Source organism: Chroicocephalus ridibundus, chromosome 5 (genome assembly GCF_963924245.1).
Source record: "Chroicocephalus ridibundus chromosome 5, bChrRid1.1, whole genome shotgun sequence".
In the NCBI taxonomy this organism is placed as follows: Eukaryota; Metazoa; Chordata; class Aves; order Charadriiformes; family Laridae; genus Chroicocephalus; species Chroicocephalus ridibundus.
In genome coordinates this window covers 76517068-76533256 of record NC_086288.1, presented here as the reverse complement: position 1 = coordinate 76533256, position 16189 = coordinate 76517068, and the positions used below count along the sequence as shown (strand labels likewise).

Here is a 16189-nt window from a genome sequence, read left to right as displayed (position 1 = left end):
GTGAAACAGAAAGCCAAAGACTGGTTTTCTGAAACTCAGTTTTTCCCCCCTGAAGTTTTTAATATTCCTATTAAGACATACACATTCTTTCTTTGCAGCGCTACGGTTTCTGATACTTCTCAATAATTTGGAAGATTAAGTTATATCTCACATCACTCCAGGACAATTTAAATGATTATTCTGATCTCACTCAAAAAGATTTACCTGTAATGTAGTAAGAGACTTGTCTATTGGCTTCTTCTGTATCAGCATCAGTTGTACTCAGGATGGCAATTACCCCACCAATAGGGTCATCCTCACTGACTGTTCCTTTGTAGATCTCTGCAGTAAAGCGTGGAGGATTGTCATTCACGTCCGTAACAGTAACTTCAACCACAGCCACAGAAGACAGTTGCATTTTTTCACCCCGATCAGACGCAACCACCGTGATTTTGTATTTGTCTCGTTTCTCGTGATCGAGTTCTTTGAGAGTGGTAATCCAGCCAGTTTCCATGTTTATGGCGAAAGACTCTATAACACCCAGTTCTTGAGAAGGATCCAAGCTGTAAGTAACCTGCCCGTTGAGTCCGGAATCCAAGTCAGTTCCTTTAACCTGGATGACTCTTGTTCCAGCTGGCATGTTTTCTACAATGAATGCTTCGTATGGATTGGACTCCAAAACTGGTTTGTTATCATTTGCATCTTTTACCTGAATGCTTACCTCCACTGAGGAAACAACGTTATAATCTTCATTTGCATACTGTGCTTGAACTGAGAACTGGTACCATTTTGTTGTTTCATGATCAAGGTTCTTCTCAAGTTTCAACTCTCCAGTCTGTCGGTCAATCACAAAAAAGTCATCTCTATTGCTTTCAGGAGTGTTCCCTTTAATCAGACTATATACTAAGGTCTGATTATGCTCTGCTTTGATAACATCTATCTCAGTCCCAATTAGAATGTCCTCAGAAACCGCGTAAGAATAAAACGGCTCCGAAAATTTTGGAAGAAGCACTTCTGGAGGGAGTATTCTAGCATAAACAGGAACAACTGACTCTTTTTTGGGGGATCCACCATCGACCGCTCTAACAAAGAAGGTCAGGAACTCATTTTCTAAACCAATTAAGCTTTCTTTTGTAGTAATTATACCAGACAATGAATCAATTTCTAAATTCTCTTTAACATTTTCAGACTCTGCTTCAATAGCATATGTGATATCTGCATTTGTACCCTCGTCAGCGTCAGATGCCCAGACTTTAATGACAGAAGTACCCCGTGGAACATCAGATCCAATATTTACTTCATACTCTGTTGCTCGGAATTGAGGAGCATTATCATTGTCATCTGTAAGTATTACATTAACGGTACAGAAAGCAACCTTTCCTCCCGAATCTTTGGCCATTAAACTAATGGCGATTACTTTTTCTGCTTGTGTTTCACGGTCAAGCTTTTCAGATGTAAATATCTGCCCTCTCTCATTTGTGTAAAATCTGTCTTTGGCAAAGTCATTCACGATGTGGTAAGTGATGTGACCATAAGTACCAGAATCTTCATCTGTTGCTTTAACTTCAGTCACCAAAGTATGCAATGGAGCGTTTTCAGCTAGTTCAACCTCATATTCATTCTGGCTGAAAACAGGACTGTGCATATTGGCACTGGTTACAGTTATGTGGACTTGGGCTGAGCTTCTGAAGACCCCATCAGAAACAGACACATTAAGATTATAATGGGACTTTAGTGTCTGTCTGCGTAGGTTTGAGATGGTGATAATGCCAGTTTTACTATTAATTGCGAAATTCTTTTGGTCATTGCCTGTCAGAATGGAGTACTCCAGCTTGTCAACATCCGAACTATCCGCATCTGAGGCTTGCAGACACGTCACAAAATGCCCTCGGGGAGCCAGTTCACTAATTTTAGCTTCATAAAGCAATTGGTTGAAAAGAGGAGGGTTATCATTGAGATCGGTTACATCAACAGTTACAATGGTATCACTGCTCAGGGGAAGCATGCCACCATCTACGGCCCTTATTAGTAACTTGTGTTGTTTAATCTGTTCATAGTCCAAAGTTCTTGCTGTAAGAATGAGTCCAGTGCTGCTGTCTATGTGGAAATAGTCATGACTTTCACTATTATCCTCAACCAAGTGATAGGAAATCCCCCTGTTTGTTCCAGAATCGGCATCTGTAGCGCTCACTTGTACAACAGATGTTCCAATGACGGATGCCTCAGAAAGGGTTGCCGTGTAAGACTGCTCTGTAAACACAGGAGCATTATCATTGATGTCTTCCACTATTATGTCCACAAACACATCCGCGTGTGCCCCAGTTAAGGAGTCTGTTGCTCGAACACTCAGTTTGTAGGCTGGATGAGACTCAAAGTCAAGAGGGGCAACAACGTTTATAACTCCAGTGTTGAAGTTGATAGTGAACTGATTGAAAGGATCTCCATCGGTGATGCTGTAAAACACCTTAAGTCCTTCTGGGCTGTTTGCTTGTACGTGTACCACAGGACTATGGAGCTGAATGTTTTCTGGTATCTCTGCGCTGTAGAAAGGCTTTTCGAAAATTGGCATAGCTTTACTCATAACTGTAATTGGGACTATAACTTCAGCAGAAAAAGCAGGGTCTCCTCCATCTCTTGCCACTACCGTGACCAGATACTCCTTATTTAGTGTGTCTGGTTCAAACTTCTTCTTCAGTGAGATTTCACCGTTGGGATCAATTTGGAAGTGTTCATGATGTTCTTTGAGATAGTAATGCACCTCTCCATTTCTGCCTGTATCTTTATCTACTGCAGTGACACGTCGAATAACATGGCCTACTTCAGAGTCTACCTTAACGACAGCATAATATGGAAGATTGACAAAAAATGGAGCATTATCATTTACATCTTCCACCGTGACTTTAACTACAATGTGTGCAACCACCGATGGTTTATATTCCTCTGTCACTTCTATGACCACATCAAAAGATTCTTGCTGTTCACGATCAAATGGTATTCCTGTTGTTGAAAGAACTCCTGAAGTTGGGCTTATTTTAAATCTGCTGTCTGGATTTAGAATATGGTAAAACAAAGGCTCATTTATTTGATTCCCTATAGCAGTAACAACAGCTATTGTTTTTGCCTCTGTGGAATTCTCCTGCACTGTTGCAGAGTAAGAACTCTGCGTGAACTTTAGCTGGCTTGCTTTGCTTTCTTTCACATTAATTTTTACAGATGTAGTGCTTGCAAATCTGCCATCAGATGCTCTCACTGTTAATTCGTACCTGCTTCTTAACTGAGTTGTATTTTGTACTGTTATATCGCCAGTCTTAGGGTTTATTGAAAATTTTTCTCCAATGTTACCTTCAATAATGGAATAAATTAATTGTGAAAAAATGCCTGAATCAGCATCAGTGGCATTGACGCTGATGACTTTCACGCCTTTATAGGTTGGAACCAAAATGGATGTCTCATACAAGTCTCTTGAAAACACAGGAGGGCAATCATTGATGTCAATTACATAAATAGTAACATTCGCTGCATATTCTGCATATAAACGCGGTATCCCCATATCATGTACTTGCACTGAAAAGTGGAAAATATTTGTCTCCTCGTAGTCCAGACTCATTACTGTCCGAATGGCACCAGTGCTAGAATCAATGGCAAAATACTTGCGGACAGATGGTTCAACAATTTGATAAACAAGCAAAGCATTAGATTCTTTATCAGCATCTGTAGCTCGAATTACTAATGGGATATTCTTGTCAGTCAGAACCACGCTGTTAATTGAAGCTGATTCACTGATGAGTCCTGTATATTCAGCCTGCATAAAAACCGGTGTATTGTCATTCTCGTCCCGAAGATGTACCAGAACTGTCGCATTAGTGGACAAGCCAGCCATGTTTGTTCCTTGCACAGTTAGAGTGTAAATAGGCAAAGTTTCAAAATCAAGTATCTTCTGAGAAACGATGACACCCGAGTTTGGGTTGATAGCAAAGGCATCGCCGACGTTACCATCTTTTATTTCATAAACCACAGAAGACTGACTGTAAGCTGTAACCATTCCAACAAAACTGCCAATGCTGGCACTTTCACTGATTTCTGTAGAATATTCTTTGGCTGTGAATTTCGGTGAGGCATTGTCAGAAACCGTAACAAATATATGCACAGAGGTCACTTCACTCAGCGGAGGATCTCCTTTGTCTGTAGCTTTGACCATCAGGTTGTATTCTTCCTGGTTACTACGATCCAATTCCTTTGCAATTTTGATCATACCCAAAACGGGATCTATAAAGAAGGCATTTCCAATATTCCCTGTGAAGAAAATGAAAAGTAATTAAGAAAGAGGTATACGGAACTTTAAAGGATGATTGCTTCTTTAGCTATATTCTAACAGAGATCACGTAGTGAGAACACAGAGAATATTAAAGTTTGTCAGTTTTATTTAACAAACATTTGTTAGCATCTCTGGAAAGTGTTCTGTAATCAAGAATTAACACTAATTCTTAAGTTTACTTGTGGAAACACTGCATAAAACATAGTTAGCAAAGCCATCCAAGCCTTGAAAACAAATGCAAAAAAGAGTTTCAGTTTCTATTAAAAAAACCTTAAAAAGATAACAAGTATTTTGCAAGTTTCAACATTATGAATTATGCATTTTTTCAAATTATCTTTGTCATTGAGTTCATGTTTAAGCCAACTTAAATATCTACTGAAGCTGAAAGAAAATTATATTCAGAAGTTAACATTAGTGGAGTACACCTTACATTACATGATCTAAAATAGCTAGACTGCTTTGGAAAAAAAAAGTGTTTTAATGAATTCACACTTGTGAATCTTAATTGCTTATGCAACTATTGTTTAAATCACTGCTTCAAAATTAATCTTCCTGAATTGGACCTATAGTTATCCTCCTAACTTCTTGTTAATACATAGACAAATTACTCCCTGTGATAGTACTAGAAAAAAACCACTCCCTGCTGAGGATTACCGGCTGCCCTTTGATAAGCACTTGCTTTCTTTATATTTTTCAAATATATAGCTGAACAACACTGCACACAATATTCAGCTCAGGTACTAAATATGGTAAGTTTTAATATTTCACGTCTTCAAAAATTACATTACTAAAGCCATGTTCTCAGCATGGAAAAAATTCATTAAGAACTTCTGAGTTATGCACACAAGTAGGCAAGAGGGGTTTTTTGTTTGGGGTTTTTTGGGTTTTTTTTGTTTTTTTTTTTTAGTGGCGGCTCTAAACACAGTGGCATTCTTAAAATATCCCATTACAAATCTAAGCAGCCATTACAAACATTTCAGGAATGTTCCTTCCACATGCTTGGAACACCAGTTATAATGCTTTAACCTCCCAGTAGATCAGAGTCCTGTAACCCAAACCTAAGAAAGTCTTACATTTCCTCCTTACAAAAAGCTAGAAGAAAGGAAGAGAACAAGGTGTAACTTCATTCTAGACAGCACGCACACAGTTTTTTTCTTGCTATGCTTTGGCATTCGTAAAACAAGCACTACTGAAATGGGAAAGGCAAGAGAAAAGTTTTATGGATATTAGTGTCCTGCTTAGTAAAAAGGTCATATTTCTACAAATAACAGAAAACAAACAGATATTTTAAGCAACCTATGAGACACTTAAACATATTCTTCCTCTTTGGTGTATCATAATCACAGCTTTGTTTTAACACAGTTTTGAAGTATGTTTTCATACCAAAACAACACTTTGGGGGAAGAAAAGGAAAATATTTACAGTAAATGATTCCTATGCTTTACAAAGCAACTTGTGTCAAATAAAAAAAAGCATTTCCACATATCACCTTGCGTGCAACAATAACTGAATAACTTTTTACCTACTGTTCCCTTTAATATATGGTCTCTTATGCTTGTTACTGGGATTTTTATTTTAAATTACTTTCTACCTTGAAAGTAGTGCCGCACATTGGTAATGAAATTAAAAAAAATTTTTTTTTTCCAGTCATAGTGCCTAAAGAGTTCAGGACCTTGGTAATGGCTGGCTTGTATCTAGATTTAATGGACTGAGCCAAAACTCACTTCTGTCTGGTAAGTGAACTCAGTCAATGTCATCCTGTTTTCATATTATTCAAAATTGCCATCATTTGAATTGAATTGTTATAGGCAAGTTCAGAAAGATACTTTGACATTACAAATAAATAGCAGCAGCTCTTCTCTGGCCTGCAATCTGCAAGGAGCCACGCCAAATCGACCAGACTTTCTTATATATATTATTGAGCTAGGATAGCGGTCCCCCTATTTAAAATCAGCCAGAGGGAACCATGCAAAGCAACTCCTTCTTTGCTACGTCTATCAGAAAGTTTAACTTAAAAACTGGGACTATTCAGTGGTTAAGTATATGGATATTTGTAAGTTATTTCTGAGCTCCTTTCTTTCACATTGTGCTAAACACGAGAGCACGTGTCTTATCACAGGCTCTTACTCTTTTCATCAAATCCTTGCTTTGCCTATGCCAAGAAATATCACTTACGTTATCCAAAAAGAATGCTTTTTTTTTTAGATCTGAATTTAATGCTTCTGTAATTTCTAAAGAACGCACCCCTCATAAATGTTTCACGGTAGCTTTTTCTTCTAATACTACTAAAATGTTGCAGATGTATCTAAAGGATAATATAAACAGCTAAGGGAGGGAGATGAATCTTTGTCATTTTAGTTTTCTTTTGAATGCTCTGAGGCTGTATCTTATATACGTCTCACAGAATATGACACATACACCTGTACTGCCAGCTTTTTTTACAGCTATTTTTATACACGCCTACAGTTGAAACAAAGGACCAGCGAGCACTGTTTCAAAATAAACTGAGGAGGTAAGAAAGTCAATATACCTGATTCAATAGAGTACACAATTTCTGCATTTTTTCCTTTGTCCTTATCTAACGCTGTAACCTGCAGTACAGCGGATCCAACAGCTGCTGACTCGTACACCCGTCCTTCATAGGAAGAGCTGGTGAACCATGGAGCGTGATCGTTTGTGTCGCTAACATTAATGATGATTCTAGCGTAGTTGCGCTTCACGGGAACATCTTGATCTCGAACCTGAAACAGTTAGCACATTACTAGTAATTAAGCACCGTTATTTCAGTAGTTCAGCAAATATTAGCAGTAATTCAAGGTTCAATCTGTACCAGTCAGAGGCAAAGACTGCACACAAATTAAACATAAAACTAAAAGTTTGAATTGAGGGGAAAAATTAAAAAAGACATTAAAAAAATGTTATTGACTACAGAAGAAATATTACGTTTATTTACCATTATTGTGAGAATATGCTGGTTCATGGTCTCATGATCCAGTTTTTCTGAAGTATAAAGAGCGCCAGTTCCAGGGTCCAGACGAAATTTTTTAAGACTGATGGGATCAGTGCTGCCCTGCATAGTATAAATCAGTTTATTCTTCTCATCTCTGTCCGTGGCACTGACTTGCAGAATTTCTGTCTCTGGCATGGTGTCTTCAGGTATAACAACTTCATACTTTGAAGCAGAAAACTGAGGCCTGTGATTATTTGTGTCTATAACTTTGATGTAAACCTGAAATGATACAATGGGAAGGGGAAAGCATCGATGATATTTGGGAATCAGAGATGAAAAGAGGCTATTTCATTAAAAATCAGACCATAATACTGAAATAATTCCACTGCAAGACAAATATTTTTTTTGGGGAAGGGGAGAGATCTAAGAGGTGTAGGAAAGAAGAATGTCACTAAACCCAAATCTGCCTCACCTTTCCCTAAGTCAAACGAGAAATCTATACAATCAAAAATGCCTTAGGTAAGATACCCTAAAGGGAATGATTTTTGTCTAAAGCAAGATGAAAAAGAATTCCTTATTAATTTTGAAATTAAAAAAAAATAACATAAAAAATTCAATATGGATCTGAGGGTGGGTAAAGTCCTTTTTATTTGTGCAAATTTGGAATCGTAACCAATGTTTTCCAAGGCAGCGGATGCACTGTTCTCCTCCTTGCCCTCATATAGAACCAATCCTCTTTCAGCTCTTTATGTTTCCAATCCCAGTCAAGAATGGAAAAGCGATGGAATTCCCAAAAAGCATATTATTTCAAAGAGCCACAAGCATTATTTGCTCTTCTTCAGCCCTGTAAGCACAATCTCAGCATAGGTAACTGGTCACCAACACAATTTCTCTGAAGTTACAGTAATAGTAACTTTGATGCTTCAAATTGCATTTCCCCACCAAAGTTCAGATGGGTTCACCTACGTGCTACACAGGCAATGCTCTCTCTGTCTGAATAATAATATTCCCTGGAACCACACAAGATCCTTGCACACCCACTTGCCTCGCACAGCATTGAGCTCTTGTATAAAAAGAGTAAGAAATTCAGCCACCATCTTGTTCTTTCACCAGTGATAACATCATATGAGTAACAGTAATGTGGAGGACTTGGCAGCTGGGCAGCAAAGCTCCAAGAACGCTTGGCTAATTTCAAGTTCTTGGACATGCCAACATAAGAAGGACACGGACCTGCTGGAACAGGTCCAGAAGAGGGCCATGAAGATGATTAGAGGGCTGGAGCACCTGTCCTATGAAGACAGGCTGAGAGAGTTGGCGTTGTTCAGCCTGGAGAAGAGAAGGCTCCAGGAAAACTTTAGAGCCCCTTCCGGTACCTAAAGGGGGCCTAGAGGAGAGATGGGGAGGGACTCTGGATCAGGAAGGGGAGCCATAGGATGAGGGGTAACAGAAAGACGGGAGATTTAAATTAGAGATTAGGAAGAAATTCTTTGCTGTGAGGGTGGTGGGACACTGTCCCAAGTTGCCCAGAGAAGCTGTGGCTGCCCCATCCCTGGAGGTGTTCAAGGCCAGGCTGGATGGGGCTTGGAGCAACCTGGTCTGGTGGGAGGCGTCCCTGCCCAGGGCAGGGGGTTGGAAGTGGATGATCTTTAAGGTCCCTTCCAACTCGAACCATTCTACGATTCTTTATGTGCTGCACATACAGCCATGCTTTTAGCCACCCAAAGGTTAGCTGCTTTGTTTAGATCAGTTAAGTGCCATCAACAGGTGTTTAAAATAAGTACTTATGATAACATAAGTGGGTTAAATTGCCCTTTGAAGATACTTATTCACTTTGCATTGATACCTGGTGGAGTCTAGAGATATAAGATACTAAATTGTATGCAGTAGAACTAGATGAGATGAATCCTGATGGTGATAAATAATAAGGAAATGCCATATATTTCACTACAGGAAGAGAAAACTTCCTCAACTTCAACTTTGCAAAACTAGCATCTTACTTTAAAATTCGTACCAAGGAAAAACAGGTGTTAAGTGTATCAACAGGAGTCATACCAATTCCTAAAATATTTATTTCAGATGCAGGTGTATTATCCAGGTTGCAACTCCTACCTAAGCTCCAATACAATGAGTCCTTCCTAATGGCAAAGTTTAATACAGGCTGAAAACATTTAAATACCTTTCAGAAATACATAGGCAGTCCTTGGATATACTCTACAAATGCTGCCAAGAGTTTAGGAGACACTTAGAAGGATTTTATTTTAAGTATAAACAGAAAGACTTTTGCATCTACATAACGAAGTCCTGCACCAACCCTGGAAGCACCACGGGGCAGATTGCTTAATGGAAGCGAGAATCTGGGGACACAAAGACCTGGGTGCGGAACGCTTGTGATAACTCTTGTATTACAACATAGGAAAGCCATCCCAAAAACTCTGATATTGCTCGCTCTGGTAGCTGAAATAACTGTCACCAGAAGATTATTTTCACTGAGAATTTCACTTGGTTAATAAAAAAGAACAGAGAAGGATATAAAAGGGAATACAGGAACACAGTGGAAGATGGCAAATGTGGAATCTCAAGAGTCAGAAGGCAGATACAGAATAAAAAGCCACGCAAAGAATAAAAACTGTTTTAAGTTTATTTGAAACCTGTGGGTAAGCAAGATCACTGGGTGCTGCAATAAGCTGCTAAATGAAGACAAATCACCAAGACAAGATGGGAGCCACCCCCAGGTCCTGCTGAACTGCAGAGAGGAAAAAATAAGAAATACAAAAAAATGGTAATCCTCCTAACGTAACACACGCTGTTAATAATGCAAAGCTCCACCTGCAGACAGGCAGGGTGGGGAGGGGGGCACGCGTGGGTATGTGTGTGCACACGAGTGTCCGCAGCCACACACACGCACCTCTAACTTTTTTAGTAGATGTAGTTCCAGGGGTTGCGGGTCAGTCGGCCATAATCTGAGATATAGTACATTTAGGGAAATACTCATAAACATAGGTGGTTATTCAGCGTTTGAAACAGTCTGTCAGAAAAATTACAAACCATCACTGCTTTTTATAGGAAAACGCTGCCTCCCATAATTTATTAGATTTCCCAGAAAACAGAAGAAATAGCAAATAAACTCATCATTTGGCACATTGATAAAATCCCTTGCAAGATGTTGTTATGGAAACTAAGGAGTTTGGTTTTGCCATGGATTAAAAACTGATTAAAGATAGGAAACAAAGAGCTGGAATAAATACTGATTTTCAGTGAGGAGAAAAATGAATGGTAGGTGACCCAGGATACATATTAGGTCAAGTTTTTAAACATATTCACTAACAAATTCAACTGGAAAATGAACAGCAAGAATGAAAATAATATGACCCTAAATATGAGATTTTTTTTTAGACTGTCATAATTAGAGAGGATGTAATAAAGCAACACAAGCACAGTCGTTGGTGGGGTTTTTTTTGAATTCTGTATAAATAAAATACATTTTAATGCATCTCGGAAGAAGAAATACTGAAGGGTCCAATACAGTCACTTACATAGCATTTTAGTAAAAACACTTGCTCACTGAACATGGGTCCTCAGAAAAATGAAAACAAATGAAGATGGCCAAAAAATTTAAAAAATGCAGAAAAACTCTCACCCTCAATACAAACCAAACTAAACAAATACATTTTGTATAACTAAAAGGTTAAATGGCCATATACAATTACAACACTTAATTCATGGATACTATGCTTCCAAAATGAACGTATCAACAATGTTTTTTATTCAATTCCCACCCCCCAACAGATTAAGTTTACACCCAGAAAAACCGCAAGTGAAAAGATAAAGTGTCAAATTTGATCGATTTAAATCAAAACTGTTACTTAAGTTCGTATCTATTTCCCTTCAAATGAGGAAATACAGGAACATCAGTCAAACCCTGAGGTGGGAGGAATGCAACTCCAGAGCAACTGCGCTAGATGACTCTCTGGAGCAGAAGACATGGCTACTTGTGCTGCTGGTACTACACAAAACGAATACAGGAAAACAGCATTTCTAGCATGGAGCACCACAAAAAAGCCATGCAAAGTACTTAGTTAAATGCCAGGAATGAAACCAGCATTGGTACCTGCAAGACTAACCACAGAGCCAATGAACCAGCTTAACTGAGAAGTGATCTGTTGATCATACCACCAGAAGGACTTGGCATCAACTTCCTCTGGTATTAGCTAGTGAAGCAGTTAAAATGACCTTACCGCTAAACACATGAGGAGACATCCTCTGAAAAGGTAGCAGATAAGGAGCTAGCTCATCAAAATGTACAGCACCATTAAATATGAAGTATTAACAAAAATATTGCTAAGGAAGAAACATAATGACTCAGTTGCTACGAGTGGCTTGCTCAGGCGTTCCATTACTTGTCAAATTACTTGCCCAGGCATGCAGTTTTTCTCCACACTGGTGAACACAACTACAAATACCCAATTTGATCTCTTAGTGCAATCATTTTAAATGTACCTAAAATCCAAAGTTATTAGACTCAAGTGAAAGGTGTTTTATCTACATCCTTTAGGATTCATTTCTCACTCACTGATGTTGTTACTTCATGCCCCTCCGCAGACTGTGGTGGACAAGCATAATGTGAATGGACACGCACGCTTTTGGTAACGGCTAACTCCATGCTGGGCTGCTTTAATCAGGGGAGCAGCAGGGAGGGGGAAAGGAGTTATTCCCCTTTATTTGGCATTCACTGGTGGGACCGGGGATCCACTACAGTTCTGCGCCCTGCAGTGCAAGACAGATCTTGACAAACTGAAGCGAACCCAGTGAAGGGACATTAAAATCAATGGGGATCTAAAAGCTCTCCATCCACTGTGTAAAGGGAGGGCTGCAGGAAAGACAGTCAGACTCTTCTCAGAGGTGCACGGTGAAGGGACAAGAGGCAAAACTCACAAGCTCCAATAAGGGAAACTATAATTAGACATAAAAAGAAATAAATATATATTTTCAAGGAGGGTTGTTAAACGCCAACATCAAAGCATGTCCAAGGAAGAGGCGGCACCCCCATCATCCCAGGCACTTAGAACCTGACAACTCCCTGAACAACTCGATCCAACTTTACAGTTTGCTCTGCTTTGAGCAGGAGTTTTAACTACATGAACTCCAGGGGCTCCTTCCAATCTAAACTGTTAAATAAACGTACTAAGGAAACCCTACTTTCAAGACAGCGTTTCTTAACCGATGCTAAGTGACAGGTGCTAGATGTACAATTTCCTTTTAAATGTAAGAGGACCAAATATCCATGTAAACTGTCAAGGCCTTCAAATTAAATGAAAGGCACCTGCAGTAATAATTTTGAGTGCAATTTTAAAGACCCACACAGAAAAATATGAGTTTGTGGGCCTGTGAACAAAATATATGAACAGCTTGTGTTATTCTGAAGTAACATGTGTAATACAATAAAACCATCTACATAAATTCTCAATGAAATTGTAAGATTAAATTCAAATGAAATACAGTAATATTATCTCTTAAGAAGGAAGTTGCATATTAAAGAGGCACACTGTAGAACAGTTTGACATTAACAGACCATAATGGGATCTCTGAAACAAAATGGTCTGGAACTAAAGAAACTTGACTCATTTTGCAAGGCTGTGTTGCACAACTGCCCTCTCCTCTGATCTCACTGAGAGTCATGCAACCTGGTTATACAGAGAACAAAGCAGCTCAGGATTATTTAGGGGAAGGACCTGAAATCTATTAACTATTTGACTGGTGAAACCTAAATTTGCATCGGAACACATTGATTATTAGTAAGTTATAGAGGAGATATGTGCCACTGACAGAACATACTCAGTGTGTAATATTTAAACACGATGTTCCTTTGGATTCTTTTAACCTAATTTTTCATTTGCTGATTCTATGTGGAGTTTAAAATCTCCTCCTCTCTGCATTCATAATGACATTATAGTTACCTTGATGTGTTTATTTTCATAAACAAAAATTTATATTATCCAGAGATAATATAACTGCATTCCCATTCTAAAATGTCTCTGTGGAGCAGTGTGGTGATCGCAAGCAAAAATGCACATTTAATCACTGAAGAACATTCTATCCTTCATTCCCAAATCAACGCCAAAGCATAACATCCATATAAATTTTGCATAAAGCAAAATTAAATATTCTGCACTAGCACAGCAATAGGTAAGATGCTGCAATTAGCTTTAAACCATCTTAAGCATTACTTGCAGTGAAAAAAATTGATAGACATAGCAATGACTGGAAGCAGCTATAACTAGAAACAGGATTTTTTTTTCTTTCTTGTTTTTTCCCCCCCCAAAAAGCAACTCAATAGTTAATATATTGCTACTTACATCCTATGAATAACCTTTTCTATTTAAGGCCAAAACATTTTAATCCAAAAAAATCAGTACATTGATTTGTTTTTTTAATCATATTCCTTCCTAGTGTGACAGGAGTCATCTGTAACATCATCTAACACTGCTACTGTAGGCCGGGAATTTGTTTGTCCTCGTTTTGCATCATGCATTTGGCATTTAGATGCATGCAAAATTCTAATAGCCTCCACGCCTACTGCTGCTGTAGTTTTCAAAAAAGCTATTTAACTGAAGTCCTGAAAGAGTCAAATGCTCTACAGATGTTAATGGCCTCAGGCCAGCAAATGCCTTCTACTTTAAAGTCAGATTCAATACACTGCTTTTACACAATAAGATTTTGGTTTCTTGTCCCCCTCCTCAGCATCTTGAAAATGTCATTTCCTTTTTCAAATTAAACGTAAAATTATTTAATCTGCTGTTAAACAAGGTCTGTTAAATTGTTTACTGTATTTCCAATGTTTACAGCAATTACTTTGTAAGCTGAAAGCTGTGTATGGCATATTGTTGTTCCTAATGTATGCACTCAATAAACAGATATTTTTTTTTTTTGCCTGTCACTCCATTTTAACCGTTTATCAGCTCTTAGAAGAATCCAACACAACCTCGACACTCAAACTTTCATCATCGTTATATCAGCAGTGGGCAACGGAATTTACACAGTGGCAGCCATAAATCACACCTTCAACTTTGATTTCGTATCAACATTTTTAATTCCCCTGCTTCAGCTGAAATGCATCTTCTTAAGGATAGGACTTATCTTAACAGATCAGACCATTTGGGTGGGCCAGGAGTTACGGGGGAGATAAGAGAATCAGTTAAAAATCAGGAGTTCTGTTCATGCACCAACAGTTGCAGAGTTTGAAGTAATCCATGCTCCTCCATCTATATACCCCAGGAACATGAGACTTGAACAGTAACTCGTGCTTATCCCACAAGGAGAAAAAGGAAGACAATGCAAAGGAAGCCTTTGTGCTCCCTTGTAACAGAAACCACAACCTCTGCTCCTGCCAACTCCAGCTGCCAGAGGAAAGGAAAGACACAAAAGAAATACATACCAAAAGCAATCACAGAAATAAGAGACGATAAATTTGAGACTACAACTCCAATTCTTCTGCAGAAGGCTGCTGTGGTAAATGTTTATAATGTTCACTCAGCTTTACAAAATGCTAAAATAACAAATTCATTTAAAGAAATTGGACAAAAGCTACACTGTGCACTTCCGAGAAGAACTAAATGAATCACATAAACCCGAGGAAGAGAAGGGGTGAGGGTTAAAGTATTTTTGTGACCTTCCAATTCTTGGTTGTTCCAGAAGACAAAGCAGATTATGGTTCAACTGTGACAGCTCAGGACGCCTGCATAAATTCAGCTATAGAAGCAGCAGCACTGGATAGAATATCTGCAGTCATCGAGACCACAAATTCAGCCCTTACTAGTCCCCAGGCTACCCCCAACACACTCTGCATGGTGGCATTTTTGACGGCATTCTTGGGAGGGTGGGGAAGCGTGTGGAAAGCCTCTTGCTGTCTTTCTGACTTTCCTGGCAAAAGAAATTCTCTCTTAGTTGGATTGGGGTTTCTTCTGAGTTTTTTTTCAAACTAATTCATGCCTTCTATCCAGCATTCTGAAATCAGTAGAAATGAATCTGCTCTATATTTTTATGACAACTGGGCCATATATTTACAGCAGGATTCTCCAAACCTTTTATGGTGGTTATCAGCAGCAATGGCCCCATGGCTATAACAGCAGCAAGTTCTGATGGGGGCACGTGTCATGTTTGGAGATTCGTGGTCTAGAACATCACTCACAATTGTCACCATTAAAGGAAAAGGCAGCTCTCAAAGGAAACTGCTAGCCTTGCAATCTTCTACTATTGAATTTAGGCTGTTTGACCTATCAAGCCTCCAGACACACAGTCAGGTCAATAAAGATTCTGTTTTACATCTTAAACATTGACAAGAAACATCTCTCCCTCTGGCCAAAAGGACGAAGGCAACATATAAGAGATTAGAAAAGACAACAGAAAAACATACATAGTGCAGAACAAGAAATTGCGTTCATAACAGATTTCCATATACAGAAAAACACAGCAGCAACCTACTTATTGCTCTTTGAGTTCCTGAGCAGTAGTTCAGTGACAGGGGTAGGCCACACAGACACATCACTGTCCTAATCCAACAGTCTTAAATCAATAAAATCCTTTCATTTCTATTTGGAAGAAAAGCGGAGCTCCTCTATGCTCATGGCTCCATCCACACCAACCTCAGCTAAACCTTACTTCCAAATATATTCAGGTTCTGGAATAGGCAAATAAACTAGATGGGAAAAACAGAAGGATATACATCATAACCTACTTTACTAGGAGTTATTTCCGGTAGTGTCACAAAAGGCTTCTGCCTTAAAGCAAACTTATTAGTCCAACTGCAAAGAAATGCCACCACCATGGAGCCTTAGTAGAGAGGTAATTTGAAAAAAAATTGGTTTGTCTATTATTGCTACTTTTTGTACTTTTGAGTGTTTGGCAATCTCTACCTACACTGAAGCCAAAACAAAGTCCTTGGGAAGATA

The 16189-nt window shown here is 38.8% G+C and overlaps 1 protein-coding gene across 7 annotated transcripts in view; it reads right to left on the bottom strand.

Moving 5' to 3' along the window:
* FAT1 (FAT atypical cadherin 1) overlaps positions 1 to 16189 on the bottom strand; it is a 112650-nt gene that overhangs the window by 27945 nt on the left and 68516 nt on the right. For all 7 annotated transcript variants that reach the window (XR_010071108.1, XM_063335066.1, XM_063335068.1 and 4 more), the window contains 3 exons: positions 7248 to 7523; positions 6825 to 7035; positions 205 to 4272 (listed from right to left, as the gene is read on the bottom strand). Coding sequence is in view for 6 of the 7 variants with exons in the window: in XM_063335066.1 (XP_063191136.1) it covers positions 205 to 4272; positions 6825 to 7035; positions 7248 to 7523 (4555 nt within the window). In the remaining variant the exon portion in view is untranslated. The remainder of the gene's footprint in view (positions 1 to 204; positions 4273 to 6824; positions 7036 to 7247; positions 7524 to 16189) is intronic.